Below are 19655 nucleotides of genomic sequence, written 5' to 3'. Positions count from 1 at the left end.
GAATGGATCTCATATTAGGGCATGATTTTAGGAAGTCATGGTCTTGTCAAAGTAGCTGATTAATACATTCAAGACCACAATAATACTGGGTGACAAGTGGTGTGGTCCAAAGTTGTTTTTCGGAGGGATCAGCAATACGAGGATTGGTTGTGGTGGCCCGGGAAATCTGCTTTTCAACTAGGCTGTTGGGATAATTACATCCTGTGAAGGCTGAGGTGAGAGTGGTGGAGCACACATTTTTCTTACATGCCTTTGTAAATGAAATTGGAAGGAAACACTATTGAATGGTAAAGATACTCCCTACAATGTATTTCTCAGTACTTGCAAAAGAGGGTCTTGACTTAAGAGGATGAATGGACATACAATATCACGTACCTGTTATTGGGCCATTTGACTGCTTTGGTGGCTGCCAGTTCAAATTCACAATTGTTGGATTGTCTTCAACAGGAACAACAGTTAGATCTCGAGGCTGAGAAGATGGTCTTTCTTCTTGCGTCATATTCATAACAACCATGCTCCATGGACTAGATCGTCGCCCCTATCAGGAAAGATTTATAAAGACTTTAAATATTTTATATATGGAATCTACATTGCTGGCCCCAACATTACAACACCAGAACTGTCACCTCTGGTAAAAACAATGGCTCTAACCAAGCTGGGCATCAAGTCATACCAAGCTCATATTAAGAATACAGATAAGTCATTCCACACTATTTCAGCTCTATGTTACAGTTCATCAATCTTACGGGTTGGCAAGTGTGTGTAAGTCTCCAGTAACAAACAACTAGATGTTTCCAAAGAGAGAGATCTGAGAAACATGCTGGCCACAGCAACAGTCAAAATCCCTCTGTACGTATGTCAGTCAGGACAGCACGAGAAACATGCTGTTTTGTATTATCTTGTTAAAAGATAAAGTGACAGAGACCTCAAAGATAGGGCACAGCCATCAGCCTTAACACATTAGAAGTGTAACGACTGCTATCCGAATTCCAAGCTGTGTGAAACAGAGGTGATCGTGTCATGTACCCATAGGCAATCCATATCATTACAACAGGAGCTGGGCCTGTATACTGACAATGAACACAGTCTGGCAACATTCATTCTGATCAGAGCCTCCACATATGGATATGTCCATTGTGAAGCTCCACATAGAACGAGTATAAATCTAAAAAGATTAAATGGTGCCACTTCTACTTCCAAAGTTGTCATTGGATCTGGCATTGTCAGTGCCTTCCTCTAACATCACTTCAAGTAAGGCGCAACAATGATTGCTGTGCTGACAGTCCGTGGCACTCAAGACGTCATCATGGATACCTGTCTCCCTGCAAAATAGGCCATTTTGTGAATCTTGGTATGTGACCATCTGTACAACAATCCCGCACAGATGAGTGAATAATATCTCTCTCTTCTCAGGTGCTAGTCATTGGGCTGTTGACATCTTGCATGATGTTGAGTGTACCCCCCCACCCCCCCTCTAAATCCATCAATTATATATTCTCATGACAGTCTTGACATCCTTACAAATGTTAGTATAAATATCATGAATGATAAACCACAGTCTCAATAGGCCATGACCCTGCCGCTGTTTAATTCTGACACATAGGGATAAACAAGGCATAAACTGATTTTCTCGAAACAATTTTCTCAATGAGAAACCTAATGCATAATCTTTCCTTGTATGAAGAATGTAGATGGCATTACACTTATCTACCTTGTGAAGCTGCTCTGAAATGTTAGTCATTTGCATATCATATCACGTAGCACATTTTACATCAATTTGATGTCCGTTTCATGCCTCATGGTGTTACAATGTCAGCAATGCCAGCAATGTATGAGTGATACCACAGCACTGTATGAGTGATACCAAATAACAAAGTACGGCAGTGACTACAAATAGAGAGGAATAATAAAAGGGAAACAGGTAGATAACAATTCTATCTCAGGTGTGGAGGTTGGAGAGGGGAAGGGGAGTAAAAGAAGACAGAGGGAAAGAAGTTGCACCACACTACTAAACTGAAGTTCAAAACAGGTAGTTCAGTTGCCCTAATTAAAAATGATTTTCTGCGTTTTTCACTGATGAATGAGTTTTTGTAAACATGTACCGCAAATTCTCTGTCTTTAGAAATAGCTGGCTTAGACACAAAAATTATTTTGTTAATATTGTATCCACAGAGAAAAGAGTAAGAGTGAAGTAAATTCAGTTTTCCAGAATTAATTTTCACTCTGCAGCAGACTGTGCACTGAATACAGTTTTGTTTATTAATTTGTGTTTGTATTCAAACAGACTAAAAATGTGAAGGATGATTTCAATCATTCCCTAATTTAAAATGTGTGATCTAATGACGTTAAACGAGCGGATGGCCAAAAATCTGTAAAAATACTTCTACTGCTAAATTGCAAAATCCATGCCACATACTGCATTTTAGCACATTTAAAGAGGTCATAAAAATATTAGGTAGATAAGCCATGACTTTTGGCATTTCGTGGTATATGCAAGGGATATCTGCACTGCTATCACTTCCTATGTACTGCAGTGTGAGTTTCTTCCACCCCTCAGAGATGAAATAGGTTCATGGTATTGGGCATGTTATGCACAAAAAGCTCACTGGAAGATGAAACAGGAAGCAGAAAAAACAATGAAGGGCCATCATAATGCTCAAACAAGGTCATTTATGACATTTATAGATCAGATTTTAAAGTATGATGAACATTATTTCAGTACTTCACTTAAGAAAATCAGAGTTCTGGTGAATTTTCAGTTAACAAATACCACAACAGGACAAAAATTGACGACTAGATTTGATGTGGCGGTTAGAATTAATCAAGTCTATATATGAGAAGAATGTCTTTAAAAAGGATGTATAAGATGTCAATATTTTTGTACATTTGCCACTGTATGTAAATGAGCTGACAACAAAAATTATTTATCTGGTGCAAATTTTCTAGGCTTTAGTAGGAGGAATGGATACTCCTTGCCATAATCCAAGCACTGGTGTTTTCTGGGTAATCTGATACTTACAAAACATTTGTAGCAGCACACAGCGACTGGAGGACAGCGCAATTACTAGGGTTAATTACATATCAGAAATAAGTTATAGTGTTTCAAAAAATTCAACAGTGCAACTGCAAAACCCAATAATTAAAAATCATGGCTGAAATAACAACAATACAAAACAGGATTGATTGAGGAAAAAACCACACACACACACACACACACACACACACACACACACACACACACACACACCTGCTAGCCCCTCAGTGCACCAGTGTAGTCTTTTCCCCTTCTATGTTTCTCTACTCTCCCCATGCCTGCAACACAGCTTACTGATGCTGCACCTAGCAGTCCACCATACTGTCCGCATCACATCCCTGCACACTATTACAGCATTTCCTCCGCACCCCTACCCTACTATCCCATACCCTCCCTACTCCACGCCTGTTCTCAAGCTCCACGCATACCTCAGCTGAGATCACTGCTCACCACAGTTGGACCTGCCTTAACTCCTGGAGACCATCAACAGTGCCGTTTGTGTGTGTATGTGTGGGAGGGAAGGGGGACGCAAATGTATGTTTTCTATATCTGAAGATTTGAAGGAGGACTTTGTCTGATAGCTTAGTCTACTTTTAAATGTACTTTAAATGTGGCTGTCTACCACTCAAAAGTGCATCTCAAATAGTCCAGAACAATAAATAATGCAAATAACAATTTTCATATTGCTATGGGAGTCTACTAATGAAATACAACCAAGATGAAGAGACTACATAGATGTAACTTTACAATGTCTATCACTACAAGTTAGAGAAATCTCTACTTTTTCTTGAACTGGCTACTCTCACTTCTGAAGCAAAATAAAATGTATAATCACAAAATATGGCATAACTTAAAAGTCACAACATTAAATTATCACTACTGAACTACAGTGATACTGTAGTTAAGAGGATTCACACAAATGTAGTCCACAGGGTATCCCAGGGGTACTTCCCATATTTACTGTAATAACCCATATCATGTAAGATAAGCTTTTGAAGTTAAATGTTAATGACAATCTATGGCTCAATGATAAACTACTGTGCTCACAATTTTGTGTCCACAGTTACTTACCTTGACCACCTTCACTGTGAATTCATACTGCGTATTTGGTTTCAAATCATCTATCATTAAATTCAGGTCTGAAGAATTCAAGTACTTGTAACGAGGGTTAGGTGAATGATGTGAAGATGTGTATCTTACTACATAATACCTATTGTCAGTCACAAACTGTAAATGAAAAGTGCAACATTAACACAGCATTAAAAATTAAAGGGTTAAACATTTTTGTTAGTCACAAATTCAAATCTATATAAAATGTTTTAAGTTTAACATGCTTATAATTGAAGTGACTCAATAATATTTAATTGAAACAAATAAAATTGATGAGTTTTGTAGGTTTCTTGATTAAACAAAGAAATAATGAGGCAATGAGAAGTTTTGTTCTAATTAATCCCATGTAACTTTTTTGTAATCAATTTGGCATTGGTCAATACACATCATAAGTCATGCACAATGTTCATCTGGTACCTCACTTTTGTATTTATTGCTACAATATCCAATGCTTCACCAAAATACTGTCTATTCCACTTTAACAAAATCTATTTCCAGTGCAATCTAGTCTTGGAGTCCATGAAAATGTTGATTTTCTAAACCAGGAAAAAAGCTGCTAATAAAAATTATTAATGATGACAGGTGCTGACTACCACAAGATGATACACACCAAAAGAAATAAACAGAAAAGTGTAAAAATTGCCTGGTGTTCATTTCATAAACTGAATACAGTTTTCAAAAACAAGCATAAATTTTGTCAAATTGAAATTTACAATCAGAGTGTATTAATAGTTTTGAATCAGAGCAGTGATACATGGCCTTCTAACACAAAAAGGATTTAAAAAAAAAGAGGGGTTGCTAAGTGTTCAATAGAGACACACGTTGGAAATTACAAGGGGAGAGAGGAAAACAGGCATCAAGGACCAGGCTAGAAAAGAAGATGTAATTACAACCATTATGACATATAATTGCAGGTGGACAGGATTTGTAAACAGGCCAATGGATGATGGACAGACCAAAAAGTTCTTTGCCAGATTCTAGAAGACAAAGGAAGAGCAGGACTATGAACAAACAGGCGAGTAGATGACATTAAAAAAACACACTATCAATGTTACTGGGTATAACTGAAAACTGTAAAAAATGGAAAAGTTTAGAGAAGGCTTTTATCAAGCAGTGGTTACCAAATGATTGATGATGATTATGGTGACAATGAGGATCCAATATATATTATGGCCTAATGAAATAGTAATACCAGAGATTATTTTTTAAATAATTTAGTCATGGTTACACCATAATCAAACCATTTTTGTTTTCAGCCCTCAGAAAACTCCATTTTATCCCCAAGGGGGTCATTACCTTCAGGTTGGGAACCACTGGTCTTCATGAAGCTATGTTTCATGAAGCCACATTTCATGAACCATCACATGTAACCTAATTTATGTGTGAAAGACAGGCTGTCACATTACATTCACACTTATGGACCCCGAGAAGGTTATGTACAACTGTTTCAATGGAAATTTTGAATTGTGAAACTTGAGGTGGACAAGTCAGAACGTACTTCAGCGCACTTAAAACTATTAATTATCGGTACTATAAAAATAGTTTAAGTCACTCTTAACTATTTTGCTAGAGCCACTGACCAGCTACAATCCGAAGAGTGCTCAGTTGATGGAAGAAAAGCTGTGAGTAACGTTAATATATCTTTTTTTAATGGACTGACAAGTTCACATCATTGCCACAATGATACTCTGATCAAACGCCGATGCCTGAAGATGGAGAGGTGGGGAGGGGGATGGAGGCTGGGTGATTTGGAGAGGAGCTTATATAACAGCTGAAAATAATGACTACTGTAAAGCAGCCCATATTCAACAATTCTGTGTATTGATCTATCCTTTCAGACAGAAGAGGTCTTCATCGGTCCACAAAATCTTCCATGGCCAATCACTGTCCACTTCTATGCGAGCAAGAAATTCTAAAGTAAAGGTCTCTCTTGCAGGCAGGTCAACAGGAAGCAATTCGTGCACATCGGTAATTTTGAATGGATACCAAAGAAGGATGTTTCGTAGGATTTTAAGCACCATGCTCACGGGTATGTCCAACGTTCGGGCAATTTTCCATGCACTACACGTTTGCACACCACCACTCATTTCCTCCTGCATTTCTGTGGCCACTGCTTCCACTGACTTTGAATCAATTCTTTTCTTCTCTCTACCAGGTTGCACACCAAAAGACATCGTCTTTTCAAATTTCCGAATCATTTTCTCCAGACCCATTGGACCAACAGCTTTTTTGAGGCCCTTCAGTGTCCGGAACTTCTGCAGAGCGATGTGTACACATTCATCATTCTTGCAATACAGCTTTACAAGCAGAACATGATCCTGCATTGAGAAAGTCATGGTGAACATTGCAGATGTGAAAGGAGGAAAAGCTGTGTACCCGGCGTGTTAATACCAACTACAATGGGTCGTGCACATGACAGGTGTTTTCGTTTACGTCTTCTGACACATACAGCACCAGCTATTGATCAATTTTCACACTATTTTTTTTTTTCTTCTGCCATATGTTTTTCCCCTTCTCTGACAATATTTTGTTGCAATTTGATGACATTTTGACCAGTGGTGTTATTTATACAGTGTTTTCAAAGTTTAATTTTATTAATCACCCTGTACGTAGAGAGGGATATGTAGAAAAATGTCTGCTTCAAGTCACCCATTTTTAAAAGCATCCATGTGAGATCAAGAATCAACAGAACATTCTTCCACTGCTTCACATAATTCTACTGACAGCAGCAGCAGCAGCAGCAGACATGAAATGTTTTGGACATACCCCTTGTAGCCTTATGCATAGCTCATGTGACTGACTTGTTTCCAAGTGCTTAAAGTAGCTATTTTATATGAATGAAGAGCCCCTGCAGATATGCAGCAAAGTTATCCTCTTCTACAAGAAGAACCTTCAGGTTGATTCTATGAACATTGCCGACTAGAGATCAAATTTTGATCTTAGTCCTCCTTTTCCAAAGAAAGAAGACAGTATCTGACAGGCGTGAATACTATGGAATCTCCAGTTTAAAAATTCATGGATGCAAAACATAGACACAAATTATTTACATTAAATGGAAAAAAACTGGAAGGCTGACTTTGGGGTAGATCAGTTGGGTTCCAGAGAAGTATAGGAAGACATCAGGCAATGCTGAATCTATGACTTATCTTACAATATAGGCTGAAGGAAGGCAAACCTATATTTATAGCATTTCTAGATTTAGAGAAAGATGTTGACAATGTGAACTGGCCAACACGCTTTGAATGTTTAAGTTAGAAGATATAAAATTCACGAAACTAGGGGTTGTTTACAATTTGTAGAGAAACCAGACTGCAAGTGCAAGAGTCGAAGAACACGAAAGGAAGCTACAGTTGAGATTGTAGCCTATCCCCAAAATTATTCAGTCTGTGTGCTAAGAAAGCTCTAAAGCAATCCAAGAAGAAATTTCGAAAGGGAATTACAGTTCACGGACAATAAATAAAAACTTTGTGGTTTGCTGATAACATCGTAATTCTTTCAGGGATGGCCAAGGACTTGGATGAGCAGTTGAGTGGGATGCATAGTTTCTTGGGAAGATGAGTGTCAAGGAAACAAGGGTATTGGAAAGTATTTGAATAAAATCAGATGATTTGAACAGTTCTCGGGTATCCAATCGGGTGGCGTCGTAATTTCTCCACAATATTTTGGCAGACGTACATGCTGCCATCTTCAGGTGGTTCCTGATGAATGCTGTGGTGTTCCTCTCGGCGCTATATATATACTAGCCGTAACCTCCTCCACCATTCCTCTCCTCGTGTCTTTGGTGCGGCCGGCACAGCGGCTACTGGAGGTGGTGGGGGAAGTGGCACCTGGCTCTGAACTGGGGTCTGCAGTCTCCCTGCTGCCGCCATCGGGGGCGGTCCTTGATCTCTGGGACCACATCTTTCTCTCCAGGCTGAGTGCAGGGTTCCAAGCCTGACTAAGTTGAAGGCCGCTGTCTTTATTAATTAGATCATCCTGTAGTCGGATTTTGATGGCCTCTTTAGTAACGCAGTCCCAGAAGTAGGAGGATTGACAGAGTATTTTTGTTTTTTCATAGTCCATAGTATGGTCAGTCTTTATACAATGGTCAGCCACGGCTGATTTAGTGGCCTGGCATAATTTAGTATGGCACTTGTGTTTGCGGCACCATTCTTCTACAGTGCAGACTGTCTCCCCAATGTATGATTTTCCGCACTGACAGGGAATTTGATAAACGCCTGGTTTTCGAAGGCCTAGGTGATCTTTCACTGAACCCAGTAGAGTCAAGGTTTTTGCAGGGGGTCGAAATACACATTTCACATTGTGTTTCCCCAGGATTCTGCCAATTTTTCTTGAGGTGTTTCCGACAAACGGAATGCACGCCAATGACACAAGAGTGCGGAAAATCATGCATTGAGGAGACAGTCTGCACTGTAGAAGAGCGGTGCCACGAACACAAGCGTCAAAACGCCATACTGAATTGCACCAGGCCACTAAATCAGCTGTGGCTGACCACTGTATAAAGACTGGCCATACTATGGACTATGAAAAAAACAAAAACACTCTGTCAATCCTCCTACTTCTGGGACTGCGTTACTATGGGACTGCATTACTAAGGAGGCCATCGAAATCTGACTACAGGATGATCTAATTAATAAAGACAGCAGCCTTCAACTTAGTCAGGCTTGGAACCCTGCACTCAGCTTAGAGAGAAAGATGCAGTCCCAGAGATCGAGGACTGCCCCGGCCGGCAGCAGCAGGGAGACTGCAGACCCCAGCTCAGACCCAGGCGCCGCTTCCCCCACCACCTCCAGTAGCTGCTGCGCCAGCCGCACCAAAGACACCAGGAGAGGAACGGTGGATGGGGATAACGGCTAGTATATATAGGGCGCCGAGAGGAACAGCACAGCATTCGTCAGGAACCACCTGAAGATGGCAGCGTGTACGTCTGCTGAAATATTGTGGAGAAATTACAACGCTACCTGGTCAGATACCTGAGAACTGTTCAAATTGGAAATACGTCGGGAAAACTTCAGATCGGAAAATCAGATGATGCTGGGGGAAGTAGGAAATGAGATGCTAAAAGCAGTAGATGTATTTTGTATCTAGGTGGCAAAATAATTGATTATAGTTGAAGTAGGGACAATATAAAACGTATACTGGTACCATCAAGAAAATCATTTCTGAAAAAGAGGAATTTGCTAACATCCAATTTAATGTAAGTGCTAGGGATTCCTTTCTGAAGTTATTTGTCTGGAGAGTAGCCTCGTATGGAAGTGAAACTTGGATGATAGGCAATTCAGACAAGAAGAAAATAGATTTGTTTTAAAATGTGGTGCTACAGATTGAATGGTGCTACAGATCTAATGCTGAAGATTAGATGAGCAGATCAAATAACAAATGAACTGGCGAAAAAAGAAGTACAGGACACATCCTTAGGCATCAAGGAATTGTTGATTTGGTAATGGAAGAAAGAGTGTGGGATAAAAATAGTAAACAGAGACCAAAGCTTAAATTTAGTATTCTGGTGTAAGCGGATGTAGCTATGCAGAGATGAAATGGTTTTTGCAGGATAGGCTAGCATGGAGAGCTGCATCAAACCAGTCTTCAGACTGAAGACCACAACAACAACGGTTTAGAAGATGAAGCCAGTTTATGAACACGTTATGTTGTATAACACTTCATTTGGATTATATTAGCAAGGTTCAGTGTTGATATGAATTAGCATGGTACACACTTGAGAACATTGCTAAGTCAGCTATCAACAAAATTATCATGCTTCTGAGGCAGATATTAATCATACATTGCAGATATACAGTATTAATTCTTAAATGTTTTGCGTTGTAAAGGTGGACCAAAATAAGTGAAAGAAACTTCTCAGGCCTCAAGAAACTTCTCTCAAAGCCAAAAAACACTGAAACATTCGGATGTCTGTAAAATAAACACAAAGAAACAATATAATTCTCAGCACTTCACAATCTTGAACACAGAATGCTGCTCACCACAGTGGTCTACAACAGAATGAGAACAGCATGTGGGATATTCAGGAGGTGGGGAAAAAAAGGGTGTTGTCACAATTATGTTTATAGAGAATAAATGGGTGGACAACTGATAACCGACGGCTGCCTAGGTGGCAAAGCCAATTTGACAATGAACACAACCCAAAGAAGGCAGTGGCATTACATCTGTGTTTCAGAAATTTGCTAAGCATGATGAATACATACATATTACAGATCACTGGCGAAGGATACTGGAAGCTTTTTGTGCATACAAAAGTTTCAATAGTTCCCAGGTTTTCGAGACATTGTTCTTCAACACTAACGTAATTATCGACACAGAGAGTGGAGGAGATATACCATTCACATTGTCTGCTCAGCCCCGAACCCGTTGGCTGTACCACTACAGTCATTTACTAGGCATAATCATTTTGGAGGTGTATTCTTGCCATCCTCAAATTTCTGAGCCATTATGCAACTTGCCATTTTATTCTTTAACAAACATGGCCAAACATGAACGAAATGATAAAGGAGTAGGAGTCGGGGTGAGGGTGGGGGTGGGGGGGAGGTTGGGGAAGAATAAGACTAAGAAGAAAGGGTTGAGCTGGAACTGAACTCCAGCCTCTTGCAACCACAGCCCTGTATGTGGATGCTGAGTTAGTGAGAAACAGTTCAGTCATAAATTACCCAATAAACAAGACACTGTTCATTGAGTTTTATGTGCTTATTATTTATGTTCATCAATGCACGTGACCTTCTCATAGCAATTTAAGAACATTTGATAGTTAAAAATTTAAGATGACTTGGGTAGCTACTGCTATTCAAGCCTAGAGAGCATTTCTGTAATAGGTGTTCAATCATTACTAGCTGCCTCTGAATACTGTATAGTTAACGGTTTACAATAATTAGTTCAAATTTCTCTTTCTCAGCCTGCCACTAAATGTCTATGAACTGCCTTTAAGATTTTTCACATTAATGATGAGTTATCTACAAGAGCTTCTATGGGAGCAATTATTATTTGCAATCATTAATTACACTGCCAACATTCTCCTTAACCTTACCTTACAAATCGCTAGAAACATTTCGAACTTCAGCAGTCTGAGAATGTCAACAACTTCCTCATTATTTACTGCTTTCCATATTACATTTGTGCAAAACGAAATTTTTCTTTTCAGTGTCACTATAATTAAAGACTACAACTGAACATGGTCTGTGAAATGTTTTAGTCAAAGGTGATCCTAGTTTACAATGAAATAATCTTAGATTAACATTTGTACAACACATATTTACGAGTTAAGGTTGATCCAGGTTCATTTTCTGTGCTATTGCTTTATACAATATGACCCTAGAAGGATTTTTAATGTGGTGGTTTCAAAGAGTAAAGAAATGAAATAAATGTAGATGAAATCATTTTTAAGACATACAATAATACAGGGGTGTTGCAGAACTTTGCTATAATACCTTGTATTGGATGCTGTAAAATGCAGGTTGAAAGCCATATCCCGACCATTCTAAGGTTTCCTAAATCATTTTGTGTGTTTGCCAGAGTAGAGCAGGTTGTGAATAATTTGTTGTATTCTTCAGTTTTACTAGCTATGTAGAAGTTACCTATGCTACTGACCATTCTCTAAGGTCAATGTCAGTAAAATTGAGCAGCAGCACTCAGGTAAACCTGTTATATATTTACTGCACATCTAAAGAAAATGTGACATACATTCCTTTTCAAGAGAAACTCTTTTAAAAAAAGATTTATAGTTGATGTACAGGTGTTTCATCCAGTTACTAATGAGTTATATTTTCTGTACACTGAACACACCTATTCTGTACACTGAACACACCTATTTAATTTCAAAGCCTGCTTTTTGAATCTCTATACTGAAATCACCTGAAGTGGTAATGTTACAGTTATCAAGCTTCTGACGCTGTTGTTCTGAGAAAAACACAGTACTAAACGACTTGTGCTGGCTACAGACTAAATGTATCTAGATGGTACAATGTGTAACTTTCTACGCAGGTTGACATTTTTAATCCAAGGTCATAATTTTCCTGTTTCAGCATCCCAAAAATTCAGAAGATAAAATACTATTGGATGTTTGGTTCATTTCATATAATGAACACAGGTACAGAAGAGTGGTGGCTTATTTCCAGTCCAAAAAATTTCTGATCATATCACTGTTCTTGCACCAACTATGTTTCTGTATTTAGGTCATGATATATTAAATAACAACGCAAATGAAAAAAGGGGAAAAGGAAGAAAATTAGATAGTATACACAAACATAATGTTCACTCCTAAATGACACTGGCAAAAAGTAGGAGCAGAAAATTCAAGTTATGACTTGTACGGTGGTAATGGACTGTTGTATCCCACATTGTATTACAAGAGAAAAAATTTATTTTATTTGATACTAATCTGTACACTATCAATATTTGCTTTCAGAAGTCAGTGTCAACAGAGGAAGTTTATTTTTCAGCTGCCTCAGAATCTTGGTGTTTAGTGCGAGTAATGTCTGTGCCTGCATTCAATCAAAAGAATTTATTTTGAATTGTCCTAGGACAGAGATTGTACATCCAAATGCTAATAGAAGCAACATATTATTTCTTCCCACATACTTCTTTTGAAACAACCACAATGCGAAAATAAGATAAAATTGTGCTCGTACAGTGGCTCACCAGCAGGCATTCTCCCCACACCATGTGTGAATGGAACAGGAAAGGGCGGAAAAGACTGTGGTATCAGGAGTATCGTTAACGACAACCTGCAAGGCAGTTTGTCAGGTATAGATGTAGATGTACAGTAATTTTTGTCAGTTTATATTTCTTTCCTGTGAATGGCGTTAGCACAACAAAATGCTTTGTGTTTAGCCATTCAGATACGGTTGTTTGTCTGCACCAAAGTAAAGCAACATTTTTCCACTTCATTTTCAGCATTTCTGTTAACAGAAGCTACCTAATATTCCCATAAGCCTCTGTCTACATTTACATCTGCATTTATACTCCACAAGCCACCCAACGGTGTGCCACTCTCATTACCTCCCTTTCCTATTCCAGTCGCGTATGGTTCGCGGGATGAACGACTGCCGGAAAGCCTCCATGCGCACTCGAATCTCTCTAATTTTACATTCGTGATCTCCTCGAGAGGTATAAGTAAGGGGAAGCAATATATTTGATACACACCCTCTCGAAACCTGGACAGCAAGCTACACTGCGATGCAGAGCGCCTCTCTTGCAGAGTCTGCCACTTGAGTTTGCTAAACATCTCTGTAACACATCAAATAATCCTGTGACGAAACGCGCTGCTCTTCTTTGGATCTTCTCTATCTCCTCTGTCAACCCGACCTGGTACGGATCCCACACTGATGAGTAATACTCAAGTATAGGTCGAACGAGTGTTTTGCAAGCCACCTCCTTTGTTGATAGACTACATTTTCTAAGGACTCTCCCAATGAAACTCAACCTGGCACTCGCCTTACCAACAATTAATTTTATATGATCATACCACTCCAGATCGTTCTGTATGCATACTCCCAGATATTTTACAGAAGTAACTGCTACCAGTGTTTGTTCCGCTATCATATAATCATACAATAAAGGATCCTTCTTTCTATGTACTCGCAATACATTACTTTTGTCTATGTTAAGGGTTAGTTGCCACTGACTGCAACAAGTGCCTATCCACTGCAGATCTTCCTGCATTTCGCTGCAATTTTCTAATGCTGCAACTTCTCTGTATACTACAGTATCATCTGCGAAAAGCCGCATGGAACTCCCCACACTATCTATTAAGTCATTTATATATATTGTGAAAAGCAATGGTCCCATAACACTTCCCTGTGGCACGCCAGAGGTTGCTTTAACATCTGTAGACGTCTCTCCATTGAGAACAAAATGCTGTGCTCTGTTTGCTAAAAACTCTTCAATCCAGCCACACAGCTGGTCTGATATTCTGTAGGCTCTTACTCTGTTTATCAGGCGACAGTGCGGAACTGTATTGAATGCCTTCCAGAAGTCAAGGAAAACGGCATCTACCTGGGAGCCTGTATCTAATACTTCCTGGGTCTCATGAACAAATAAAGTGAGTTGGGTGTCACACAATCACTGTTTCCGGAATCCATGTTGATTCCTACATAGTAGATCCTGGGTTTCCAGAAATGACATGATACACGAGCAAAAAACATGTTCTAAAATTCTACAACAGATCGACGTCAGAGATACAGGCCTATAGTTTTGCTCATCTGCTCAACAACCCTTCTTGAAAACTGGTACTACCTGTGCTCTTTTCCAATCATTTGGAACCTTCCATTCCTCTAGAGACTTGCGGTACATAGCTGTTAGAAGGGGGGCAGGTTCTTTCGTGTACTCTGTGTAGAATCGAATTGGTATCCTGTCAGGTCCAGTGGACGATCCTCTGTTGAGTGATTTCAGTTGCTTTTCTATTCATTGGACACTTATTTCGATGTCAGCCATTTTTTCGTTTGTGCGAGGATTTAGAGAAGGAACTGCAGTGCGGTCTTTCTCTGTGAAACAGCTTTGGAAAAAGGTGTTTAGTATTTCAGCTTTACACATGTCATCCTCTGTTTCAATGCCATTATCATCCCAGAGTGTCTGGATATGCTGTTTCGATCCACTTACTGATTTAACGTAAGACCAGAACTTCGTAGGATTTTCTGTCAAGTCGGTACATAGAATTTTACTTTTGAATTCACTCCTTATGCTAACTTTGACATTGTTTAGCTTCTGTTTGTCTGAGAGGTTTTGGCTGCGTTTAAATTTGCAGTGAAGCTCTCTTTGCTTTCGCAGTAGTTTCCCAACTTTGTTGTTGAACCACAGTGGGTTTTTCCCATCCCTCACAGTTTTACTCGACACGTACCTGTCAAAAACACATTTTACTATTGCCTTGAACGTTTTTCATAAACACTCAACATTGTCAGTGTCGGAACAGAAATTTTCGTTTTGATCTGTTAGGTAGCCTGAAATCTGCCTCCTATTACTCTTCCTAAACAGATAAACCTTCCACCCTTTTTTTATATTCATATTTACTTCCCTATTCAGGGATGCTGCAACGGCCTTATGATCACTGATTCCCTGTTCTGTACATACAGAGTCGAAAAGTTCGGGTCTGTTTGTTATCAGTAGGTCCAAGATGTTATCTCCACGAGTTGGTTCTCTGTTTAATTGCTTGAGGTAATTTTCGGATGGTGCACTCAGTATAATGTCACTCGATGCTCTGTCCCTACCACCCGTCCTAAACATCTGAGTGTCCCAGTCTATATCTGGTAAATTGAAATCTCCACCTAAGACTATAACATGCAGAGGAAATTTATGTGAAATGTATTCCATATTTTCTCTCAGTTGTTCTGCCACTTATGCTGCTGAGTTGGGAGGTTGGTAAAAGAAGCCAATTATTAACCTAGCTCGGTCCACCCATAATAATTCACAGGAACTATCCACTTATATTTAACTACAGGACAAACTACTACTAACAGCGACAAACACGCCACCACCGGTTGCATGCAATCTACCCTTTCTAAACACTGTCTGTCATTGTCTTTAGAACTGGAAAACAATAAAAATGTTGACCACTTCACGGATGATCTCCATGAGTATTTTCCGCACAGAAAAGGTGTAGTAATATTCATTTGCATAAACATCCACTAGTATCATTTTATATAATATAGTCAATATATAGTTTTATATAACTCAGCATTACTATCTACATCACATATACTGATATTTCATCCTTGATAGCATCATTCAAACTGCTAGACATAATAATTCTTTTCTTGAGACTTCACACCTTTCTGACAAAGATATTCATGAAGTTTGAACATGGATCCCTCCTGCAAACTGATGAAGAAATGTAACCAACTGCTAACAGATAATACAACAACACACTTATTGGATGTATTGGGGAACAGCACGTGTGTAGCTCGCCACATTGATACTCATGGTTTGCACATGTGACAGCAACATTAATGTTCTCCAAATAATTAGACATTAAATCAGATAGAGTCAGTAGAATTTAAAGATTGTTTGTTGATGACAGTTGGCTTTATGAAAATAATGTTATGGCTGATTGTAAAAAACTACAGACAGTATTTTTATTTGATTACTGAACAGTGAGAAACAAAAACAAAAGAATGGACCTGATAGTCTCAGATTAAAACATTTGTGGGGAAATTCTGCAGATTGTCACACTGTGTACCAAGGGGTAAAGCTACAACACAATATGAAATGGAATGAACACAAGAAATTAGTAGTACCAAAGGCACATAGAAAGTTTACAACTGCCGAGAGAATTCCGGAAAAAGTACAGTGCATGTGTTAAGCAACCCACATACAAGATGAGTGCAACCTTATAGATTTGGGAATTTTATCAAGTTACCTAAACAGAAGCAACAAAATTAAAAGATTCTTTGCCAGGATTGGGAGAAATTATTATTGCTCATACAACGGGGTAAGAGAAATGCCCTTGGGTACTGCCTGCATCACATATCTCTTGTACAGATCATGAGAATAAGTTAAGAGACACTGTAGTACAGAGGCTGATAGTCAGCCATCTTCCTCTGATTCACTATAGAAACAGCCTAGGACAGGAAGTAACTAATAATAACATGAAATGAACTGTGCTACATACGGTAAGTTGTAGAGTATGTGGACAAATATTAAAATGTTGTCTCAAACAAATTTACAAAAGTTATCTTATTAAATAAAAGTTGTAAGAAAGTTCTTGGAGAATGTAAATATCTTTGGATTAAGGGAGACCACTCACCGAAAAAGCAGAACCATTAAGTTGTTGATAGGCACACACAAGAGAAGGAAAATTTGCTAGCTTTCAGAGTTATCCTTTGATGAGCTAAAGTAAAACAAACACACAGTGCCAATGTTTCATTTCTTGGCAGGTGGAATGGTTGTAGGGGGGGGGGAGGGGGAGGGGGGGGGGAGTAGTGTTGGGTGAGGTAGGGTGGGTAGAGGGAGAGGAAGAGGGAGAGGGAAGGCAAGGAGAGGGACTAGGGGGTGGGTGGCTAGTGGCTCAGAGGAAGGCACTCAGTTTACTGGTCAGGAATGCAGGTGGGAGGGATGGCACGTATATGGAACAAGCATGTAATGCACAATTGTTAGGACTGGTGGGGAGTGGCACACAATGAAGGTGATGTGGGAACGTGAACTGGGAGGAGGTGACAGGATGGGGGAAGGGGAAACTGTCGAGAGGAGGGTGTAGGGAAGGTGGGTTACCTGAGATTGAAGCCAGGTAGGAGCAGAGGGTGTATTGTAAGGATACCTCTCATCTGTGTAGTTCAGAGAAGCTGGTGGTGAAGGAGCCACATGGCCTAGTTTGTGAAGCAGCATTTGAAATTAAGCATGATAGGCTCAGCTGTGTGTTGTGCCACTAGGTGGTCAGCTTTGTTGTTGACAACAATTTGGCAATGGCCATTTATTCTGGTGGTTAGCTAGTTTGTATAGCTACCAGTCTCTACAATCTTGCATTACATGCCTAGTCCATATACTTGCCATCCCTCCTGCACTCCTAGCTGGCAAATCGACTGCCTCCCGACAAGCTGCTAGTCACCCACACCCAGTCCCTCTCCTTGCTTCCCAGCTCCCTCTCCGCCTGCCCACTCCACCTGACACTACCCCCACCAACCAGTCCAACTGTAGACAAATAAAACAATGGCACCATTAGTCCAGCTAGCACCAAGTATGGGGCAGAGATGTATGTGTGTGTGTGTGTGTGTGTGTGTGTGTGTGTGTGTGTGTGTGTGTGTGTGTGAGTGTGAGTGCTGGATTTTCAGTGATTGGTCTCCTTTAGTCCAAAAGGATTTATCTTAACAGAAAGATAAAAAACTATCTACTACATGCTAAAATTGAGTTTGTGTGATGATTCCATCATAACATAATAATGAAACAGACCTGGTTTTTGGATAGTGTTGTATCTGTCCAGTAAACAACAACTGATCTAGAAGATAGAACAATAGCCATAAGCCCAACAGGAGGAACAAGTGGAGTGAGTGGTTCTGGGGCCATCTCTTCTCTTGTTCGCACAGATGTGTAAACAGGTCGACCATCTCCCATTTCATTGTAGGCTCTTAGGCTAATTACATACTCTGAGTTTGGGGCTGAAAAAAGAAACTACAATACAGGCAATAATCTACAACAGAAATGGTATATGACAGTACTGAACAGAATACAATAAACCTACCTAGTTGTTCTATAACATAGTATCGTTGTTTGCCATCTAGAAGCTGTGTATATGCATCTGGGATTCCTTTTCCCCAGCCAATGGTATAACCACGTACCATAATATTCTGGTTACGTGGAGGGTTCCATGAGACAGTAATGCTATCTGTCATTGGTCTTGCTGTTGAAACAAAGAAATAATAGATAAAAGCTTTTTCAACTCTTTTGTAATAACAGACACCATTTAAATTGTAAGGACTGTTTTATATAATACTTAATGGCTATTTCACAGAATTGTCCCGAAATTCAAAGAGCAGCCACTGTGTACCCAATCACAGCACTGATCCATGAGCTAAAACCTCCACATTAAACATAGAAACAAAATTTTGGACACTGTTTGGGTGTATTTCTTCCTTACACAAACAAACATCTTCAACATGTGTGAACTCTATTTAATTACTTCAGTTTTACTACTACAATTGTTTAACAAAGAGTCCATGGAATTGCAGGATATTATAAATTATAATCTAGGGTAACAATATTAATTGTACAAAAATTACACACTGGACAAAGAAATGAAAAAATATGGAAGTAATTACTGTATGGTAAACATAATATATGAAAACCAAAGGTCATTATCTTAATAAACACTGTGAGGACCACTAACGGCTCCAACCCTGCAGCGATTTACAAGAGGCCTAGCTGCTCATATGCAGTAATAACAAATAAAAATTAAGTAAAAAGTAGCATTCAGCATAAGGACCTACTTTAACAATATCTTTGACATCAGAGTAAAAAGTAGACACTAAAATAATAAAGAGCGCTAAACATTCACTACAATAAAAACTTAAGAAAAACAATTTGTACACAATTTATCACCAATACTTTCAATAGCTAAAATACATTTAATACCAGTAGCCATTTATTTGATGTAATGACTTCTATGAAAGTAATTAAGGAAAAGATATATTACATTCAGTCACAGCAGACACTTTTTACACAACTATTAAATACTTTTCCTTGAAGCATACACAGATCCAAGGATTTGGATGTGTTAGATACAGGGTGCATCCGGAAAGTAATATGTTGCATTTTTTTGGTGACGTGACAATACAACACAGAGTGGTTGGAACTGTTGGGGAAGGGGCCCCCAGCAGTAGATTACTTAGGTTACTTAACTGCCTCCATGCTCTTGGAAGGTTAGGATGGCTTTTTATGTGAACCTCTACATAGTGGCCGCGTCAAACGTATGATGGGAGAAAACTTTATAGCAATGCTATGCAATTAAGTTTTGTGTGAAGCTCAAGAAGATGGTGCAGGTAGCTTTTGGAATGTTTAAGGAAGCCTTCAGGGATGACTG

General features: G+C 39.2%; 1 protein-coding gene across 1 annotated transcript in view; it reads right to left on the bottom strand.

Annotated features, from left to right (window-relative positions):
* Positions 1-19655, bottom strand: part of LOC126470211 (neogenin) — a 242885-nt gene that overhangs the window by 107685 nt on the left and 115545 nt on the right. The window contains exons 13-16 of the mRNA XM_050097890.1: positions 18318-18476; positions 18029-18234; positions 4106-4261; positions 376-538 (exon numbers count right to left, since the gene is read on the bottom strand). Coding sequence (XP_049953847.1) covers positions 376-538; positions 4106-4261; positions 18029-18234; positions 18318-18476 — 684 coding nt within the window. The remainder of the gene's footprint in view (positions 1-375; positions 539-4105; positions 4262-18028; positions 18235-18317; positions 18477-19655) is intronic.

This window comes from Schistocerca serialis, chromosome 3 (genome assembly GCF_023864345.2).
Source record: "Schistocerca serialis cubense isolate TAMUIC-IGC-003099 chromosome 3, iqSchSeri2.2, whole genome shotgun sequence".
NCBI lineage: Eukaryota > Metazoa > Arthropoda > Insecta > Orthoptera > Acrididae > Schistocerca > Schistocerca serialis.
Note: the sequence above shows the minus strand (reverse complement) of the source record. Positions and strands in the feature narration are given on the sequence as shown.